The sequence below is a fragment of the Plecotus auritus genome (genome assembly GCF_963455305.1).
Source record: "Plecotus auritus genome assembly, chromosome: X".
Classification (NCBI taxonomy): Eukaryota; Metazoa; Chordata; class Mammalia; order Chiroptera; family Vespertilionidae; genus Plecotus; species Plecotus auritus.
The window spans coordinates 7,848,185-7,865,531 of NC_137784.1; the positions used below are offsets into that span (position 1 = coordinate 7,848,185).

General features: G+C 40.2%; 1 protein-coding gene across 5 annotated transcripts in view; it reads left to right on the plus strand.

The window, feature by feature from the left end:
* The window catches only part of GLRA2 (glycine receptor alpha 2), a 177,932-nt gene that overhangs the window by 126,567 nt on the left and 34,018 nt on the right, over nucleotides 1-17,347 (plus strand). For all 5 annotated transcript variants that reach the window (XM_080652522.1, XM_080652521.1, XM_080652520.1 and 2 more), the window contains one exon: nucleotides 14,176-14,325. In XM_080652522.1, the coding sequence (XP_080508648.1) occupies nucleotides 14,176-14,325 (150 nt within the window). The remainder of the gene's footprint in view (nucleotides 1-14,175; nucleotides 14,326-17,347) is intronic.

A 17,347-nucleotide genomic window follows, 5' to 3' on the forward strand; every position in this document is an offset into this window, starting at 1 on the left:
TTATACCCTGGAGTCATGACAAGATTCTAGGTATTCTTGGAGAAATGGCTTCTCTATCGCTGCAGGCTGAACTGGGCTTCTAAAGGCTGCCTCCATTTTGTAGCCCAGAATCTCCCATTCCCCACTTATCTTACCCACCAGTCATCTCAGAATCAGGCTTGCATCAGGATACACCATTGTGATTTCTGTCTGACAATGAAGAGCCTGCTATTCAACATTGACCCTCACTCAGCACTGGCCTTCCCACTCACTCTGCTAAGGTTCTGAGTTTCAGAAATGGTTAGGGGTGAGAAGTTTGGCCCATGCTGCCTTCCTGATTTGGCCTCCTGATACTAATCTAAGGAGCATAGCTTTTAGAAATCATAAGCTAGTAAGCCCAGTCTAGGAGGTGGAGTCTCCTCAGTTTTTCCATACTCCCCCTCCCATCAAGTCCCCTCTCTGGGTAACTCAAGATGGAAAATAAGAGAACACCTTTGTCATCGCTCTAAACCAGGGGTGGGCAAACTTTTTGACTCGAGGGCCACAATGGGTTCTTAAACTGGACCGGAGGGCCAGAACAAAAGCATGGATGGAGTGTTTGTGTGAACTAATATAAATTCAAAGTAAAGGAGCGGAGGGGAGAGCAAGAGAACCCTCCACTCTTTCAGCTCCACGGGCCGGATAGAACAGCCGAACGGGCCAGATCCGGCCCACGGGCCATAGTTTGCCCACGGCTGCACCCTATCCATCATTCATTCCAAGGCCTTTCACTCAGCCTTAGTTCAAAGAACAAGACCAGACTATTATTATTAAACTTCCTGCCTCTCCATTCTTGTTCACAAGTATGAAAATTGAATCTGGGGTGGAGTGGTTGGGGGTATAAATAAAGAAGTGGAAACAGCACTCGTTGCAGACTGAGAAATTAAATGAAGAACAACCCGGTTATCTTTCATCTTTAAACATTTCTTTTCATAGTATCTCTCTGGCTGCAGGTGACTATGCTGCTGTTTCTTTCCTCACCCACCCCACTGCATGCACTTTCTCAACTCTCTTTCACATCAGATGTTGTCATCTGGTGTGAGTAATCCTCCTGACTCACTCCCCAGAGAAGGAAGTTCCTACAGGGGTCAGTGAGCCAGAAAAGCAGAGTGTGGCATCAAACCAGAGTAGATGTGAATATCAGCTCAACCACTTTTTATCTGAGTGATCTTGGTGAAGTTAATGGGTAAACTCAGTTTTCTTACATTAATAATGGAGATAACACATAGTTGTGTTGTCACAAGGTTTCTGTTTATGACAGTGGTGGTGGTTTGTTGTTTTCTTTTGTTTTTGTAACAGTATGTCTCAGTCCCCCTGACATACAGGAGTGCTCACTACAACCAGGTCCCATTTTATGTGAATTTGAAATAGGGCAATACAAAAATACTAATAAAGTCTTAATGCATGCACAGAGCGTGAAATACAACAAATTCTACTTTACATTTTTTCCTCTAGGGAACATTGCCTTGAATTATGCAAGTTTTGAATTATGCAATGTCTTTAAGAGCTCATTCCTGGCAAACCAATGTGACTGAGTGTCTACAATCTGCCAAATGAGTGATAAGATTTACATAAAGTGTCTTATTCAATCCTTCAACAGCACCATGACATTGGAATCCTTGGGCCCTGCTTTAATATTAGAAAACTGAGATTCCAAAAGGTTAAGTAATTTTCCCAAGTTCACCGCCCATTCATCTAGGATCAAATCCAAGCTGGACTGGTTCCAAAGCTGTTCATTTCCTTCCTTTCTTTCCCATCTTCATATACTCCCCAATCCCTTCCCCCCCCCCATTCCTCGCCTCCACATGCATGCACTAACTACACAAATCTCTATTAAGTGGAGTGTCATCACATTATTCCCCAAAGCGTATGGTTGTCTTTCCAATACTGAGATAACCCAACTGATGCTTTTTTTAAGGTGTTTTTTTTTCCCTATACTAGTGGACAATCTGCTCCTGACTCCCACTCCATCCTCATTCCTGCTCTTGTTTGAGAAGCAATATGCTGCACTTGTTTTGTCATTTAAGGTGCAGCCACAGGAAGTAGACTATTGAAGGAATCATTATTCCTGTCCATCAGTTGAGAATGTGACGCAAACACAGGAAGATTCCCCCTAGTCCTGCTTCCTCCCCTTCCTCCTGATGCCACTCCCTCCCCAACCTTGGCTCCCTCCCCCAGATGCCTACATTTGCTGAAGACTGATATTTGGGGGTACCTTTCTGAAGATTATCCCTATGATACCTCTAACAGTGGATATCACCTAGTACTTCTCGGGTATTCTGGGGCTGGCAGTTCTACCCTTCTCTTCTGCACTCACAAAACTGACGTTGAATGCTGTACTTTGGCAAGATACTTTGAAGTTTTCTGACCAACATAGTGGAGAGAAACTTATTCCTCTTTGGAAACAATATCAGCTAATTAGGTCGTTATGCCACCCAACACCAACAAAGTGGTCCCTGAAGGTTGTTCAGTTCCTATCCTGATGAGTTTTGTTAACCAGTACCATTTGTAATTAGTTGGCCCCTAAAGATACCAGGCTTGGAGGCACTGCCACCTACTGGCTGTTTCTGCAAACAGCACCTTTGTAAGAGTGTGTTGACTCAATACTCTCTACCCAGAACCCAACAAGAGCACAAGATATCGATAGAAAATGGAGTGGCAGTAGTGACACTGGATAGGCCAGGTAGTCAGTGCTGCCACTATCCCTCTCTGCCCATGAAATCTTACTTTCCTGGCACTAAATAGGTGTCAGCTCTTCAATCGGGCAATAAAAATGGCAACTGGGTAGCAAAACTATAAAGATAAAATGTACGACACCATGAATCTTTGGCACTAGGATTAATTTGATAGTCTATATATTTTTTCTGATATCTTTACAGTGATTGTATACTGTAGGTAAGAGACAAAGCCAAAAATCAAAGCCAGAATTCTCATTTCCACCTTTGATGATTACTAGTTGTATAAGATTTAGACATGTATTTAATAAATTTATTTTTCTCTCCCATAAAATGATAATGGAGAGGATGGTGATGTACTTCATAGAACTTAATAAAAAAGTTGATTGGAGCTACCAAAGTCTTTTGTTCCATATAATGGAAGCACAAGTCAGGTTACTGTGACCAACAGTATCTTTCATTTCAACAGCTGCATTAATGAGGGTTAATTGCAATTTTTCTCTTAAATTAGATAAAAAGAAATTCTACTGTACAGAGCAGAAAAGCTTCTATTTTGGATTAGCAATGGGTTACATGGTTACATGTAGTTTGCGAATAATTAAACATTGACTCAAGCAGGTGGGTGTGACAGATCATTCCACTTAAAGAAAACTAGCTCATTATTTTGAGATTATCCTACAAATTACATTTTGTTTCTTTTCTATTAAAAATAATACTTGATTATAGTCATTGGTAATATTTATCCACTGTAGAAAATGTCTCTATATATGTTCATGACCAATCCTCCTTGATTCGCTGCTGGAAAAATGTCACCGCTCTCTGGAATCAGCCGAGGGGCCAGGAATGTGGACACATTTTAGTTGGCAAATACACACATGGGAGTGCATTGTCCATGAGAGATGGACAGGGCATCTGAGCTGAAAGGATAGTTAGGCAATCCTTATAAAGAGATCCACTCTTCTATCCTGGGGATAAACACCAGGTAGAAAATGACCCAACTCATGAACAACTGGCTTCATGACACAGGAAATGAGGTAGTTATTTTTTTTAATATAGACAAAACAAATATGGGACTAAAGTAAATAAATTCATGGTTTTGTTTTCCGCTTTGATACTAATCTGAGTAAATAATTAATAAAAGACTGACTTTAGAAAACTTGCCAAAGTTTCCCAAAATGCCAAGCCAGTGTTGAAAGAACAATACTGGAAATGTCAGCATGATGCCAATTCCGAGCAAAGAGCTAAATAAACTCTACCATCTACTTGGTCTGCTCAAATATCCACTGTTTACTTAGTGCCACAAAAAACCTAAAGCCCTTGAATGGCTCTATTTTTTTTTTACCAGATATGTTTGTAAACTACATGAATTGTAAAGTCATGAGAATAATAAGCATTCTTCTTGCCCTTTAGTAAAAATAAATCAAGAGTACTCTGGATATCATCAACTATCAGGTTTAAAATACCTAAGCCATTTTTTTCCTTTTAGCTTTCTTTCTCTCAGTTTTGATATCCAAACCTTTATAAATAGCAGTGACTGTGAAAAGAATTTGGATTTATATATGGCTTGAATAATGTGTCAATCAACAGAAATAATGGGGCCTTTACTCTATGCACAAAGACTTGTCATTAGTGGCATAGATAGAAAAGACATTACTGGGTCTTTATACTCTAAGTATCCTATACTTTAGTTGGATGGATAAAACATGCATGCATGAAGCAAATGCTAAATTGTATTATCCTAAATGTAAGTGCATTACAAATTCTAAAGATGGGTAAGACCACTGTGAGCTAGAATAGACAGAGTAAGTATCACTCTGGAGGTGGAATTTGGGTTTTTCCTTGAGGAATTATCTGGAAATAAAGATATAGAAAAGGTGGGAGAAACCAAGATGGCAGCATAGATAAACATCTAAACTTCTGCCTTGCACAACAATTTCAAAACTACAACTAAAAGACAAAATGGACATCAACCAGAACTACAGGAAGGCTGGCTGAGTGGAAATTCTACAACTAGAAGGAAAGATAAAAGCATACTGAGACTCAGAGGAGCTGCAGGAGGCAGAGGTACTGAGATGTGGGGAGAGGACTGGCAATTGAGTGCGCAGCTGGCTTTCTCAAGCGGGAGGGAGACAAAGGCTCCCAACTGCACTGAACTCCAGTTCTGGGTGAGACTCTGGGGACCCAGACTCATTCGGGGAGAAACTGGACTGTCTGGCAGCAGGCAGAACTCGAGGGTGGCTTTCTCTCAAAGGTGCTTGCAGCAATTACCACAGGACACTGAGACACAGGGGCCTATTAGGGCAGAGCTAATGGGAAACCAATGCTGTCTGCTCCACCCTGAGACTCCGCCCCATCCAAGCTGAGCACAGAGGCTTTTGCAAGTCTTCTCTCATAAGGGTGTCTCCAGCACAGAAGTTCTCCCAGCGTAGACACAGCTGATCCTCATAGCCAATTGGCCTGGATGTCAATTCCTCCCAGTGATACCAACAACAATCAAGGCTTAACTACAACAAGACGGTGCACACAGCCCACAAAGGGGTGCACCAAGAGTGTCCACCTCAGGTAACTGGGGAGACTGAGCCACTGGGCCCTATAGGACACGTAGCACACAAAGCCACTCTATCAACTCAGGGAAGCAGCCAAAATGCGGAGACAAAGAAACAGGTCACAAATGAAAGAAATGGAGGAAAGCAAACGACTGGACATAGAGTTCAAAACCACGGTTATAAGGTTTTTCAAGAATTTTCTAGAAAAGGCCGATAAATTTAGTGAGACCCTCGAGGATATGAAAAAGGACCAACTAGAAATTAAACATACACTGACTGAAATAAAAAAATAATATACAGAGATCCAACAGCAGACTAGAGGATCACAAGAATCAAGTCAAAGACTTGAAATACAAAGAAGCAAAAAACACCCAACCAGAAAAGCAAAAAAAAAAAAAAAAGAATCCAAAAATATGATGATAGTGTAAGGAGCCTCTGGGACAACTTCAAGTGTACCAACATCCAAATTATGGGGGTGCCAGAAGAAGAGAAAGAGCAAGATACTGAAAACCTATTTGAAGAAATAATGACAGAAAACTTCCCCCACCTGGTGAAAGAAATAGACTTACAAGTCCAGGAAGCCCACAGAACCCCAAACAAAAGGAATCCAAAGAGGACCACACCAAGACACATCATAATTAAAATGCCAAGAGCAAAAGACAAAGAGAGAATCTTAAAAGCAGCAAGAGAAAAACAGTTATAACCTACAAGGGAGCACCCATACGATTGTCAGCTGATTTCTCAACAAAACTATGCAGGCCAGACGGGAGTGGCAAGAAATATTCAAAGTGATGACTAGCAAGAACCTACAACCAAGATTACTCTACCCAGCAAAGCTATCACTTAGAATTGAAGGGCAGATAAGAGCTTCACAGATAAGAAAAAGCTAAAGGAGTTCATCACCACCAAACCAGTATTATATGAAATGCTAAAAGGTATTCTTTAAGAAGAGGAAGAAGAAGAAAAAGGTAAAGATAAAAATTATGAACAACAAATACATATCTATCAACAAGTGAATCTAAAAATCAAGTGAGCCCTGGCTGGTTTGGCTCAGTGGATAGAGCATCGGCCTGCGAACTGAAGGGTCCCAGGTTCGATTCCAGTCAAGGGCATGTACCTTGGTTGCGGGCACATCCCCAGTGGGGGGTGTGCAAGAGGCAGCTGATCGATGTTTCTCTCTCATCAATGTTTCTAGCTCTCTATCCCTCTCCCTTCCTCTCTGTAAAAAATCAATAAAATATATTTAAAAAAATAAAAAATAAATAAAAATCAAGTGAATAAAAAATCTGATGAACAGAATAAACTGGTGAATATAATAGAATTGGGGCATAGAAAGGGAGTGGACTGACAATTCTTGGGGGGGAAAGGGGTGTGGAGGGTGCGGGAAGAGACTGGACAAAAATCGTACACCTGTGGATGAGGACAATGGGAGGAGGTAAGGGCAGAGGGTGGGGTGGGAACTGGGTGGAGGGGAGCTATGGGGGGAAAAAAGAGGAACAATTGTAATAATCTGAACAATAAAGATTTATTAAATTTAAAAAAAATAAAATATATAGAAAAGGCAGGAAAGAATTTTTATGCTGGGAGAATAGTACAAGGATTTCTCAACCTTATACAATTAACATTTGGGGCTTGGATAATTCTTTGTCATGGGGTCTGTCTTACGCATTGTTGGATGTTTAGCAGTATGCCTGGCCTCTGCTCACTAGAAGCCAGTGGTAAAATCCCACTACCCAGTTAGGACAATGAAAGACATCTTCAGATATTGGAAATGCCCTCTCAGGGCAACATCACCCCCAATTGAGAGCCACTGGAGTAAACATTGATACCTGGATTTTGGAGGATTTCTTTATCAATATCAGAATTTATCAAACTCAGAATTATTGACATTTGTGGCTAGGTAACATCACTGTGGGGGCTGTCCTGTACATTATCAGATGTTTAGCAACATTCCTGACCTCAACCTACTAGATGCCAGTAGTACAACCCCCCCCCCCATTATGACAACCAAAAATATCTCCAGATATTGCCAAATGTCCCCTGGAGTGCAAAATCACACCTATATGAGAACCACTGTGATTTTCAGTGGGAATGGACTTGGCTTCCTCAGGGGTAAGTAGAAATGCTTAAACAAAGTACAAGGTATGTGTTAGAAAAGAGTGGAATAAGATTGAATAACTAGGGTGGCCACATGCTGTGTGAGATCTTGGATGCTAGAGCCTGTAATAGGCAGCCAGAGTAGTTCTTAAGCAGGTGTGTTGCAAAATAAAATTGGTGTTTTAAATTTAATCTTGCAGAAGCAAAAGGATAAAGTGCCACCGGGGCGAACTGAATACAGGGGCATCAGTTAGAAAGCTGTTATAATAACCAGGTGTAAGTGTTGATGGCCAGAGTTGTAGTGACATCTTTGGAATGGAGACAAGAGAGTAAACCCAAGGGTACTTTACAGAAAGAAATGATGAGCTTTTGCAATAGATTGAATATTAGAGATGAAGGCAAGGAAAGACCAAATGATGAAACTAGGGTTGCTAGTGGGAAGAAAGATGCAAATGAGATAAATGGGAAGGAGGAGCATTTAATAAGTTTGATTTTGCAAATGCTAATTGCAGGCATTTTAGAATTAACATGGAAATGGTGCTGAGAGGTCATGACTGAGTGATGAATTTTGGAGTGTTGAAAACACAAAATCTTGAAATCTCTGTGGCTTAATACAATAAAATTTTATTTCTCATTCACATTACACTCCACTGTGGAGTGAGTGGCCCTGGATCTTTTAGGGATCCGATTTCTTCCATTTTATGGCACTGTCATCTTAAATGGGTGACATCCAAAGTGACTACAGAAGGGTTAAGTCCTAAGGAACTCATGGGAGATTTTACAGGCCTTGAAGTGCTATAAATTATACTGAGTGGCCAGATTATTATGATCTCTGAACACATAATAATCTGGCCACTGTGTGTGTGTGTGTGTGTGTGTGTGTGTGTGTGTGTGTGTGTGTGTATTAGATGCCCGGTGCATGAATTTGTGCATGGGTGGGGTCTGGCCAGCCTGGCCAGGGGGAGGGGACATGGGCAGTTGGCCAGCCTGCCTGCTGGTAGAACTCCTGGTCGAGGGACAATTTGCATATTAGCCTTTTATTATATAGGATATACACTGAGTGGCCAGATTATTATGCGTTCAGAGATCATAATAATCTGGCCACTCAGTATATTCCTGCCCACATCCCACTGGGGACCCAACTGAACTGGAAAATCTAGTGTTCCAGGAAGAGAAAATTTGATTCACAAGAACTTGGCTAAATCTCTGCTATAACACACACACACACACACACACACACACACACACACACACCACACACACACACACACACACACACACACACACACAGAAGACTATAGGAGTGGATGAATTAATTCAGGGCATGAAGATTAAGAGTGAAAATTGAAGAAGAGTTCAAAGAACCCAATAACAAATAGAAGAAGATCCAGCAAAGGATTCAGGGATGTTGTTAGAAAGCTTGGAAGAAAATCAGATCTGTATAGGGTGGAAAGTGGCAAGATCAGGGGAGGTAACTTTCTGTAAGACAGGAAAATGTCTGCTTTTGCTAATATCTTGCTTTTGGATACAAAGTTCACAAATCTTACAAAAAAACTTATACATCAATACCCCACCTCAAATCATCATTCGCTTATCTTTAAAAGCAGTCTGAAACTGAAACCCCTCTGCCTGCCCTTCAATGTGCTGGCCCAGCCTATCTGCTCACGCTTCACCATGCACTTCCCAGGTACCCAGCATATCCTGGTCACTGGGTTGTTCATCCTGAGCCCACCTTCTCTCTCCCATCTTCATGGCTTTGCTTTACATCTTCTTCTACCAATCAAAAGCCTGGCTTTCCTCAAACCCTAAGTCAAATGCCACACCATCCAGGAATAAAGCCTTTTCTGATCTTCCCTATCAACATCAACTTCCCCATATTCCATCAGCCTTTTGATCTTTTTTATAATTTGGCACAGGGGAACATACATTTTACATCTATCAGTTATATGTTCACTTGACATTCTCTTTAAATAGACCATGGGTTTCTCAAGTATCAAGCAGGGCCACTGGGATGTATAACACTGCAGTCTAGGTCAAGGGCTGGCAAACGTTTTCTGTAAAAGACCACATAGTAAGTATTTTAAGCTTTGTAGGCCATATGTTGTCTGTCACAATACACAACAGTGCCATTTTAGTTCAAAGCAGCCATAGCCAATATGTAAATGAATGAGTATGGCTGTGTTCCAAAAAAAAAAAAGGTTATTTATAAAACATGTGGTGGGCCAGATGTGATCAATAGGCCAAAATGTGCTCCCTGTGAATGACACTTCCTGGAGCACAGTGTGAATGGGGTTTCCTGGGGCCTAGTCTGAGAAGTCATAGGAAGAATCGATGTGCATCTTAATTATCCTGATCTCTTCTGCCCCATCTCCCAACAGCATTTAGTACATTGCCTTCCACATAGTAGGCTTGCAATGTTTTTCTAAATTAAATATGCCTGGAACTCAGTGAATCATCTTAGCATTTTGAGAGCTTAATTACCTTTGAAAACTATTTTGCAAGATTGTAGTAAAGTAGTTCAGGAAGGGATCACATAAGCCCAAGAATCATAAAAAAGAATGTGACAGGGAAAGATGTGAGCTGAAAACATCTAAGGATTAGCAGCTAAAGAGAGAGAATCTGACATCAGAGCTGGGTAAAAGCAACAAAAAGGTATCTCAATCCTGAGAGACTAGCACCAAGTGGCATCACACCATATGTAATAGATGTCTCAAAACACCCTCTAAATCCATGTGAATAATGCATTTAATACCAGCACTTCAATGCTGGAAAGATGTTCGTGATTTGGAGGAAACTCAGAGACCAACCAAAATGATTAAGAGACTGAAAGGATTCATTTATGAGCGGCTATAAAAGAAGCCAAATACGTGCTTGGCCTGCTGATGGCCAGAAAGAGATGGGGGTATATTTTACAAATTACTGAATGTTGTAAACACCAGGATGGGGAGGAATGATGGTCAGCTCTATTGGACTTAGCTCTTGGTATGGACCTATCTCAGGCATTGACAAAGTCCTCTCATTATTGGGTCTTAAAACATTTATGGGCCATCTGAATAATATATAACTGGGAATGCTGTGATTGGTAATGTTCTATTATTATAAGAGAATAGGATTGCTCCAGAAGAACAAATACAGACAAATTATTGCTTATTAAGAAAAGAAACATTCCAGGAATACTAGGTGTACTGAGAGAATTGAAATGTGCTAATAGTCTACTTTTTAAAACATCAAATACACGAAATTGTGGATAATATTATTTGGTGTAGAATTGTTGAAATTAAAGCACAAAATGGAAAGGTGGCCAAATATTTCCTTCATTCCTTCCTCCTGTCATTCAATCATTTATTTAGCCATCTATCCCACATAGCTAATCCTTACTCACTATTTGTCACGTCCTGTACTGGTGATACAAAGAGTAATACTTCACAGGACCTGTCAAAAAGAAAAAGCTTATAGGTCTAGTGGTGGGGTCAGGGAATCTGTCAGACTAAGAAGGAACAGCAGACAGGCTCAGTAGAAACTGATAAGGAAGGAAAGAAAAGTGGCCCCTAACACAGACTGGAGAAAGTAAGAAGATTAGGGAAGCTTGTCAGGGGAGCTGATGTCTGAGCCAAGTCCTGAAAGATTCTGAGAAGTCTATTAATTAGAAAGAATGAGAACAGCATCCCAGGTAAGAAGAGTTGTCATTTACAATGCTGAAAATGATAAAGTGCTGGACCACTTCACAACTTATGTGAGACTGACAAGTAGTTCAGATTGACTGAGACACATAGTGTTAGGAATGTGGTAGCCTTAAAAGAACTGAAGAGCATTATGCTAAGTGAAATAAGCCAGTCAGAGAAAGATAAATATCACATGATCTCACTCATTTGTGGAATATAATGAACAACATAAACTGATGAACAAAAACAGATCCAGAGACACATAAGCATCGATCAGACCGTCAAACCTCAGAGGGAAGATAGGGGAGGGTGGGGGTAAAGGGGAGAGATCAACCAAAGGACTTGTATGCAGGCATATGGGCTTAACCAATGGACACAGACACCAGGGGGGTGAGGGCATGAGTGGGGGGGTGCGGGGACAATGAGGGGATAAGGACACATATGTAATACCTTAATCAATAAAGAAAAAATTAATTGGAATATGTAAGTATTGTGATTTATTTTTTCCTTGTTGATTTTTATGTCTCTTCCAAAATTTCTCCATTAACAAAATCACACCCTTATGTAGCCAAATTGTAAATCTTTATATAGCACTTATTCTGTGCCATACACTATTCTAAGCACTTTGCATATTATTAAGTTATTGTATCCATATAATTCTATAAGACAGGTATTATTATTCAAGATACAGATGAAGAAGGAGGCCAGAGATAGGTTGAACCACTTGGCAATGTTATAGAGACCTTCAGGAACAGAGCAGTGTTTCTTATTGGGGCATCTCACTGTGGAGTCTCTGCTTTTACATCCTCTGTGCTGGTACTAACTTTCTAAGTCAAGAGCATATTTTCATAGCATTTATTCCTATAATTCCAATCTAAAAATTGACCTAACATATAAACATAGTCAAATATCTGAGAGGAAGGATTTTCACAGCCCCCAAATTTATAGTAGCAAAAAATAAAACTAAATATCACCTAAATGTCTTATAATACAGAATGATTAATCATGGTATGGACCATTATGCAAGCTTTGGCAATTATGATTTAGAAGAAAGTTAAATAGCATAGGAAATTCTCACTATAAAGGTCAAGAGGAAATGCAAGAAACAAACTGTATAATCCTACTAATGTGTTTGTGTTTGACCGGAATGAAAATTCACTAGTCAGACTGGGATCCAATTACAATCTTGGCTCTGCCACTTACTAAATTTGTGACCTTAGGTAATAATTTAACCCCTCTCTACCCGTTTCCTCGTCAGAAATGGGAGCAATATAGTTGCTGTGATGGTTAGAAAATTAATACACGTAAAATACTTAAAACCAGAGGCACAGTGCATGAAATTAGTGCACGGGTAGAATCCCTAGGCCTGGCTGGTGATCAGGGCTGGCTGGGGCCTTCCTTCCACAGTTGCCGGCCACTGGCTGGGGCCTTCCTTTGTTCCACGCTGCCCCCTGGTGGTCAGCACATGTCATAGAGAGCCATCAAACTCCTGGTCTCCTGGTCGAACTCCTGAGGGACACTTTGCATATTAGCCTTTTATATATATAGATATTGGTAGGTAAGAACTCAGTGTTAGTTATAAAACAACAACAACAACAACAAGAAAACCTATTTATATGTTCATAGCAGCACAATTTACAATAGCCAAGATTTGGAAACAACCTAAGTGCCCATCAGCAGATGAGTGCATTAAAAAACAGTGGTACATCTACACAATGGCATACTATGCTGCTGCAAAAAAGAAAGAACTCTTACCATTTGCAACATTATGGATGGACCTGGAGAGCATTATGCTAAATGAAATAAGCCAGTCAGAGAAAGAAAAATATCACATGATCTCATTCATTTGTGGAATATAAAGAACAACATACTCTGATGGAACAAAAATAGATCCAGAGACATAGAAGCATCAAACAGTCCGTCAATCTTCAGAGGGAAGGCAGGGGAGGGTGGGGGTAGGGGGTTAAGAGATCAACCAAAGGACTTGTATGCAGGCATATAAGCATAACCAATGGACATAGACACTAGAAGGGTGGGGGCATATGCTGGGGGGTTGGGGTGGCCAATGGGGAAAAAAGGAGACATATGTAATACTATATGTAATACTTTAAACAATAAAGAATTTTTAAAAATAAAGTAAAAATAAAACGAAAAAATTTAAAAGTTAGGACTAAATAATACACATTCAGCTGGCAGTTTTATAAGCATCTTTTGAAGTCTAGGGTCCAATATACTACAACTTTATGTAGTTATTTTCACCCTTAGATCTAAAAAATAATTGAAAGTTAAGTGATATGAGGGGCACTTTCCATTGCAAGTAAAAAGTACTTTTCTTAAAAATCTGCTTTATTAAATTGTAAGATGTAGTAAATACTCAAACAACCACTGAAGGGTTATAAAAGTGTTCTTTTTAACCAGGTACTTTCCCCAAGGCGAGAGCCCTGATGTTTTATTTTGGTTCAATATCTTTAAATTGTGATAGTTTGAAACTATTTAAGAAATGTGTTTTCATGCCAGTTAGGGTCAACAGATGGATGAAAATTAAAAATTGGTTTTTAAAGGGCCCAAGACCATAGTTTATTTCTCATCCAAATTATGGAGTGATCTTAATGATATTTGTTTTTAAATGTTAAGAAAAAAGCCCTGACCGGTTTGGCTCAGTGAATGGAGCCTTGGCCTGCAGACTGAAAGGTCCCAGGTTTGATTCCAGTCAGGGGCATGTGCCTTGGTTGCAGGCACATCCCTAGTGGGGGGCGTGCAGGAGGCAGCTGATCGATGTTTCTCTCTCATCGATGTTTCTAACTCTCTATCCCTCTCCCTTCCTCTCTCTCTGTAAAAAAATCAATAAAATATATTTAAAAAAAAATAAATGTTAAGAAAAAAAATAGAAGAAAATGAGCAGTTTTGAGACTAGTGTCCACTCTATTTTCCTCAAAGTTTTGGTTTTATGTCTCTTTTCTTCATTAAGAAAATTCTTTGGAGCTGTTCTCAAAGATGAGGCTACTTGAACAGATGGGCTTCACTGAGAAAGATGGAAGAAGGACTCAGGTCATTGAGGGTGGGGTGTGTAACTGCCACTGCTCTGCCCAGCATCCACAAATGAGGTTATTCTGCTCACAACATTAGGAACAGGGTTCCTCACAAGCTGTCATGGACTCTCTCATCTGTCTCTCTCAGGTCTCCTATGTCAAAGCGATTGACATCTGGATGGCAGTGTGCCTTCTGTTCGTGTTTGCTGCCTTACTGGAATATGCAGCAGTGAACTTTGTGTCCAGGCAACACAAGGAGTTCCTACGGCTCAGAAGACGACAGAAGAGGCAGAATAAGGTACAGTTGAGCCTCAGGCAGCTCGTCAGGTAGTGCTTGAGGCGGTGAACCAGACAATATAATTCAGAAAACACAAGAACATATAATGAGCAAGAAACTATGGTTAATTTTTGTTCTGCTCTGCCCTACTATACTGAATTACTGCTCAGGTTAGTCATTTACAACTGGGGCAAAGTTGCCACGCTTAGCAAATCAAAATACAGGCACACAGCCAAACTTGATTTTCAGATAAACAATAAACACTATTATATATATATATATATATATATATATATATATATATATATATATCCCAAATATTACATGGGGCATACTTATATAGTGAAACCTTGGTCCTCGAACTTAATTTGTTCCAGAATGTCTGGTGTACTGCTTAATCTATAGATAAATACTTGTGTATGTGGTTTTTTTTTTTTTAATTTATTGAACCACCCCCTTCTAGCCTTAACAATCACTTTCAGCACTTGTTCCAGGGGTGTGTCTCAGGTCAGCATGCAGCATCTTTGCTTGTTCACATGTCATTGCCTCTGAAATGCTGTCACAGGGCTAATTGCTTTTCCTTTATCCAAATCAACAACAGCTTTTCTACTTCTTCAATTGCCTGTGATCATTGCTTCTTTCACACCTTTAGCAACATTAGCACTCTTGATGGCCTCTCTGTCTTAAAATTATGCTAATATTCTATTTTACCAACAACAAAAGCATTCTCTCCTTTGTTTGTTTTCTGAGAGATGCTTTTTGTCAAGCTGAGGTATCACCATGAGAGGGTTATCAGCTCAAAAACTGAAGTTTTGTTCCACAACCTAGACATTTTTTCTGTGGACAACTTGATCAAAAACCAAATTGTTGGAGACGGGAGATGTTCAAAAATTGAGATTTGACTGTATTAATAAATTATTCATTGTTTATCTGAAATTCAAATTTAACTAGGAGCCCCGTGTTTTAGCTGACAACTCTGACTGGAGATATATACTTACTCTGACAAAATTACTTTAAAATCATGTTTTAAACACTGATAATTGTATGTATGTGTATGTGGAACTTCGTACTATAACTTAGTTTAACTTTTTCATCAATTGCTCTGATTTTATGTAAATAAGGTTCCTACCCATGTTGATTGCAACTTGATAAATCCAGTCACATGGATTTCATCGTCTCAACTTAAACTTTAATGCAGAAGCCTGGACTTTATCCAGAGGACTGAGATTTGAAATACATGGCTCAAAATATCCAGTTCAGTGGTTCCCAAACAACCTGCCTGCACACCAGATAACCCCAGGAATGTTTCAAAGGTCCCAAACCGTGCCCAGGCCCCATACCAACTAAATCCCAGTCTTGGGATGGAGCACAGCAGCCAGTATTTCTGAAGCCCCCTCCCCGCCCCAGTAACTGCAGTGTGTGAACGAAACACCTTTGAGAAGCACCACTCTGGTTTATAAGCCAATTTTATATAGGACAACAGAAGGCTCGCACCTGTTTTCAGTTTCAGATTCTGGGACAGAAACATGCCCTTCGGTATGGAGAATGCTAGTGCCTGTGGTAATATCACTAGAGAACAAAAATTAAAATTTCATATACAGGAGATAAGATATATTTTTCAAAATCCGCCCCCCCCCACAGCCCCCAATCAGTAAATTAAACCTACTGGTAAAGCCATAATTGTATGCTACCCTATCAGAGCAAAACCAAAAATGGTTCATTGTCAAGCTTAATGCTTCCAGATCTAGATGTAAAATTGAGCATCTGCTATGGTTTACATGTTGCTTAGGCTGTGCAGCTTATATGTGTATGAGCTTACTGAGTCCCACCTGCATCTACAAAATATTTCCTGCCCATACTCTGGACTCGTATCCTGCTGGCTGCCATGTCTTTCTCTTCCTTACCTTTCAGGAATATTCTGTTCTGCCACAGCCTAAGGAAACACACACACACACACACACACACACACACACACGCGCGCGCACACACGCACGCACGCACGCACACACACACACACACACACTTCTATACATTGTTGAATATCAAGCCTTTCTCAATTTTCTCCTCCCCTGCCTCCCTGTGATAACCATTTCTTCAACCTCATCCACAGGAGTCAAGCACAAGTGACACAAGTTTGATGTCACTTGTGCTACCCAGGAAATTTTATTAGAATGTGAGGATACTTCAGCACATAAGCAGTATTCTCAGAATTCCCTGGCACAGCATAGTAGGTGGCCATGGACTGCATGTTCTCCTAGACCAGAGATAGAAAATTAATTTCATTTTGCTTCTCATATCTGAATAATTGAAATGCTATGGGGAGGAATCTTAGGCTGTATCTGTACCTAATCTTATCATAAGAATCACCTGGAGTGCTTGTTAAAAGTACAGATTCTTCTGTTCCACCCTCAACCTTATGAATCAGAGTCTACAGGGAGGTCACTAAATTACTGTGGTATTTTTCACAAGAGTCCTGGTGAGTCTTATTATGATAAAGTTAGTTTGGAGAAAGTTGAGCAGTATTAGAGCAGGCAGTAGCAAATGAGAAAGGCAAAGCAGCAGAAGATGAGGTTGGAGAACTAGCTACTGCCTATTTTCCTGATGCTTTGTGTGATTTAGCATTTGTCCTGGATTATTCATTTTAAACCAATCACTTACATTAACACTTGCATTAAAATAAACTGAGATGGGTTTTTTGACCTCCACTTTGTACATCTGGTTTCTGTCATGCTGTGATCTTCTGGGGTGGGAGTATGCATATGCAGTGCACAAGTTCTCACTTTAACATGTGGTGAAATCTAGAAAAATAACTATAATTGTCCTTGGCCTCTTTGGCTCTTTCCAGAGCAATGTCATAACTGATACTCTCTCCAGGATAGATCAAAGGGCCTTGCTGATATAACACAGTGCACTCAGACACAAGAGGCTGGGGATGGATAAATGATTCTTTTTCTTGTTCTCTGTCAATGGTGGGACTCTCCTGTCCTGCTGGCCACTTCAGGTAACAGCTTTGATCCATGACAGAGCATGCAAAAACCATTAA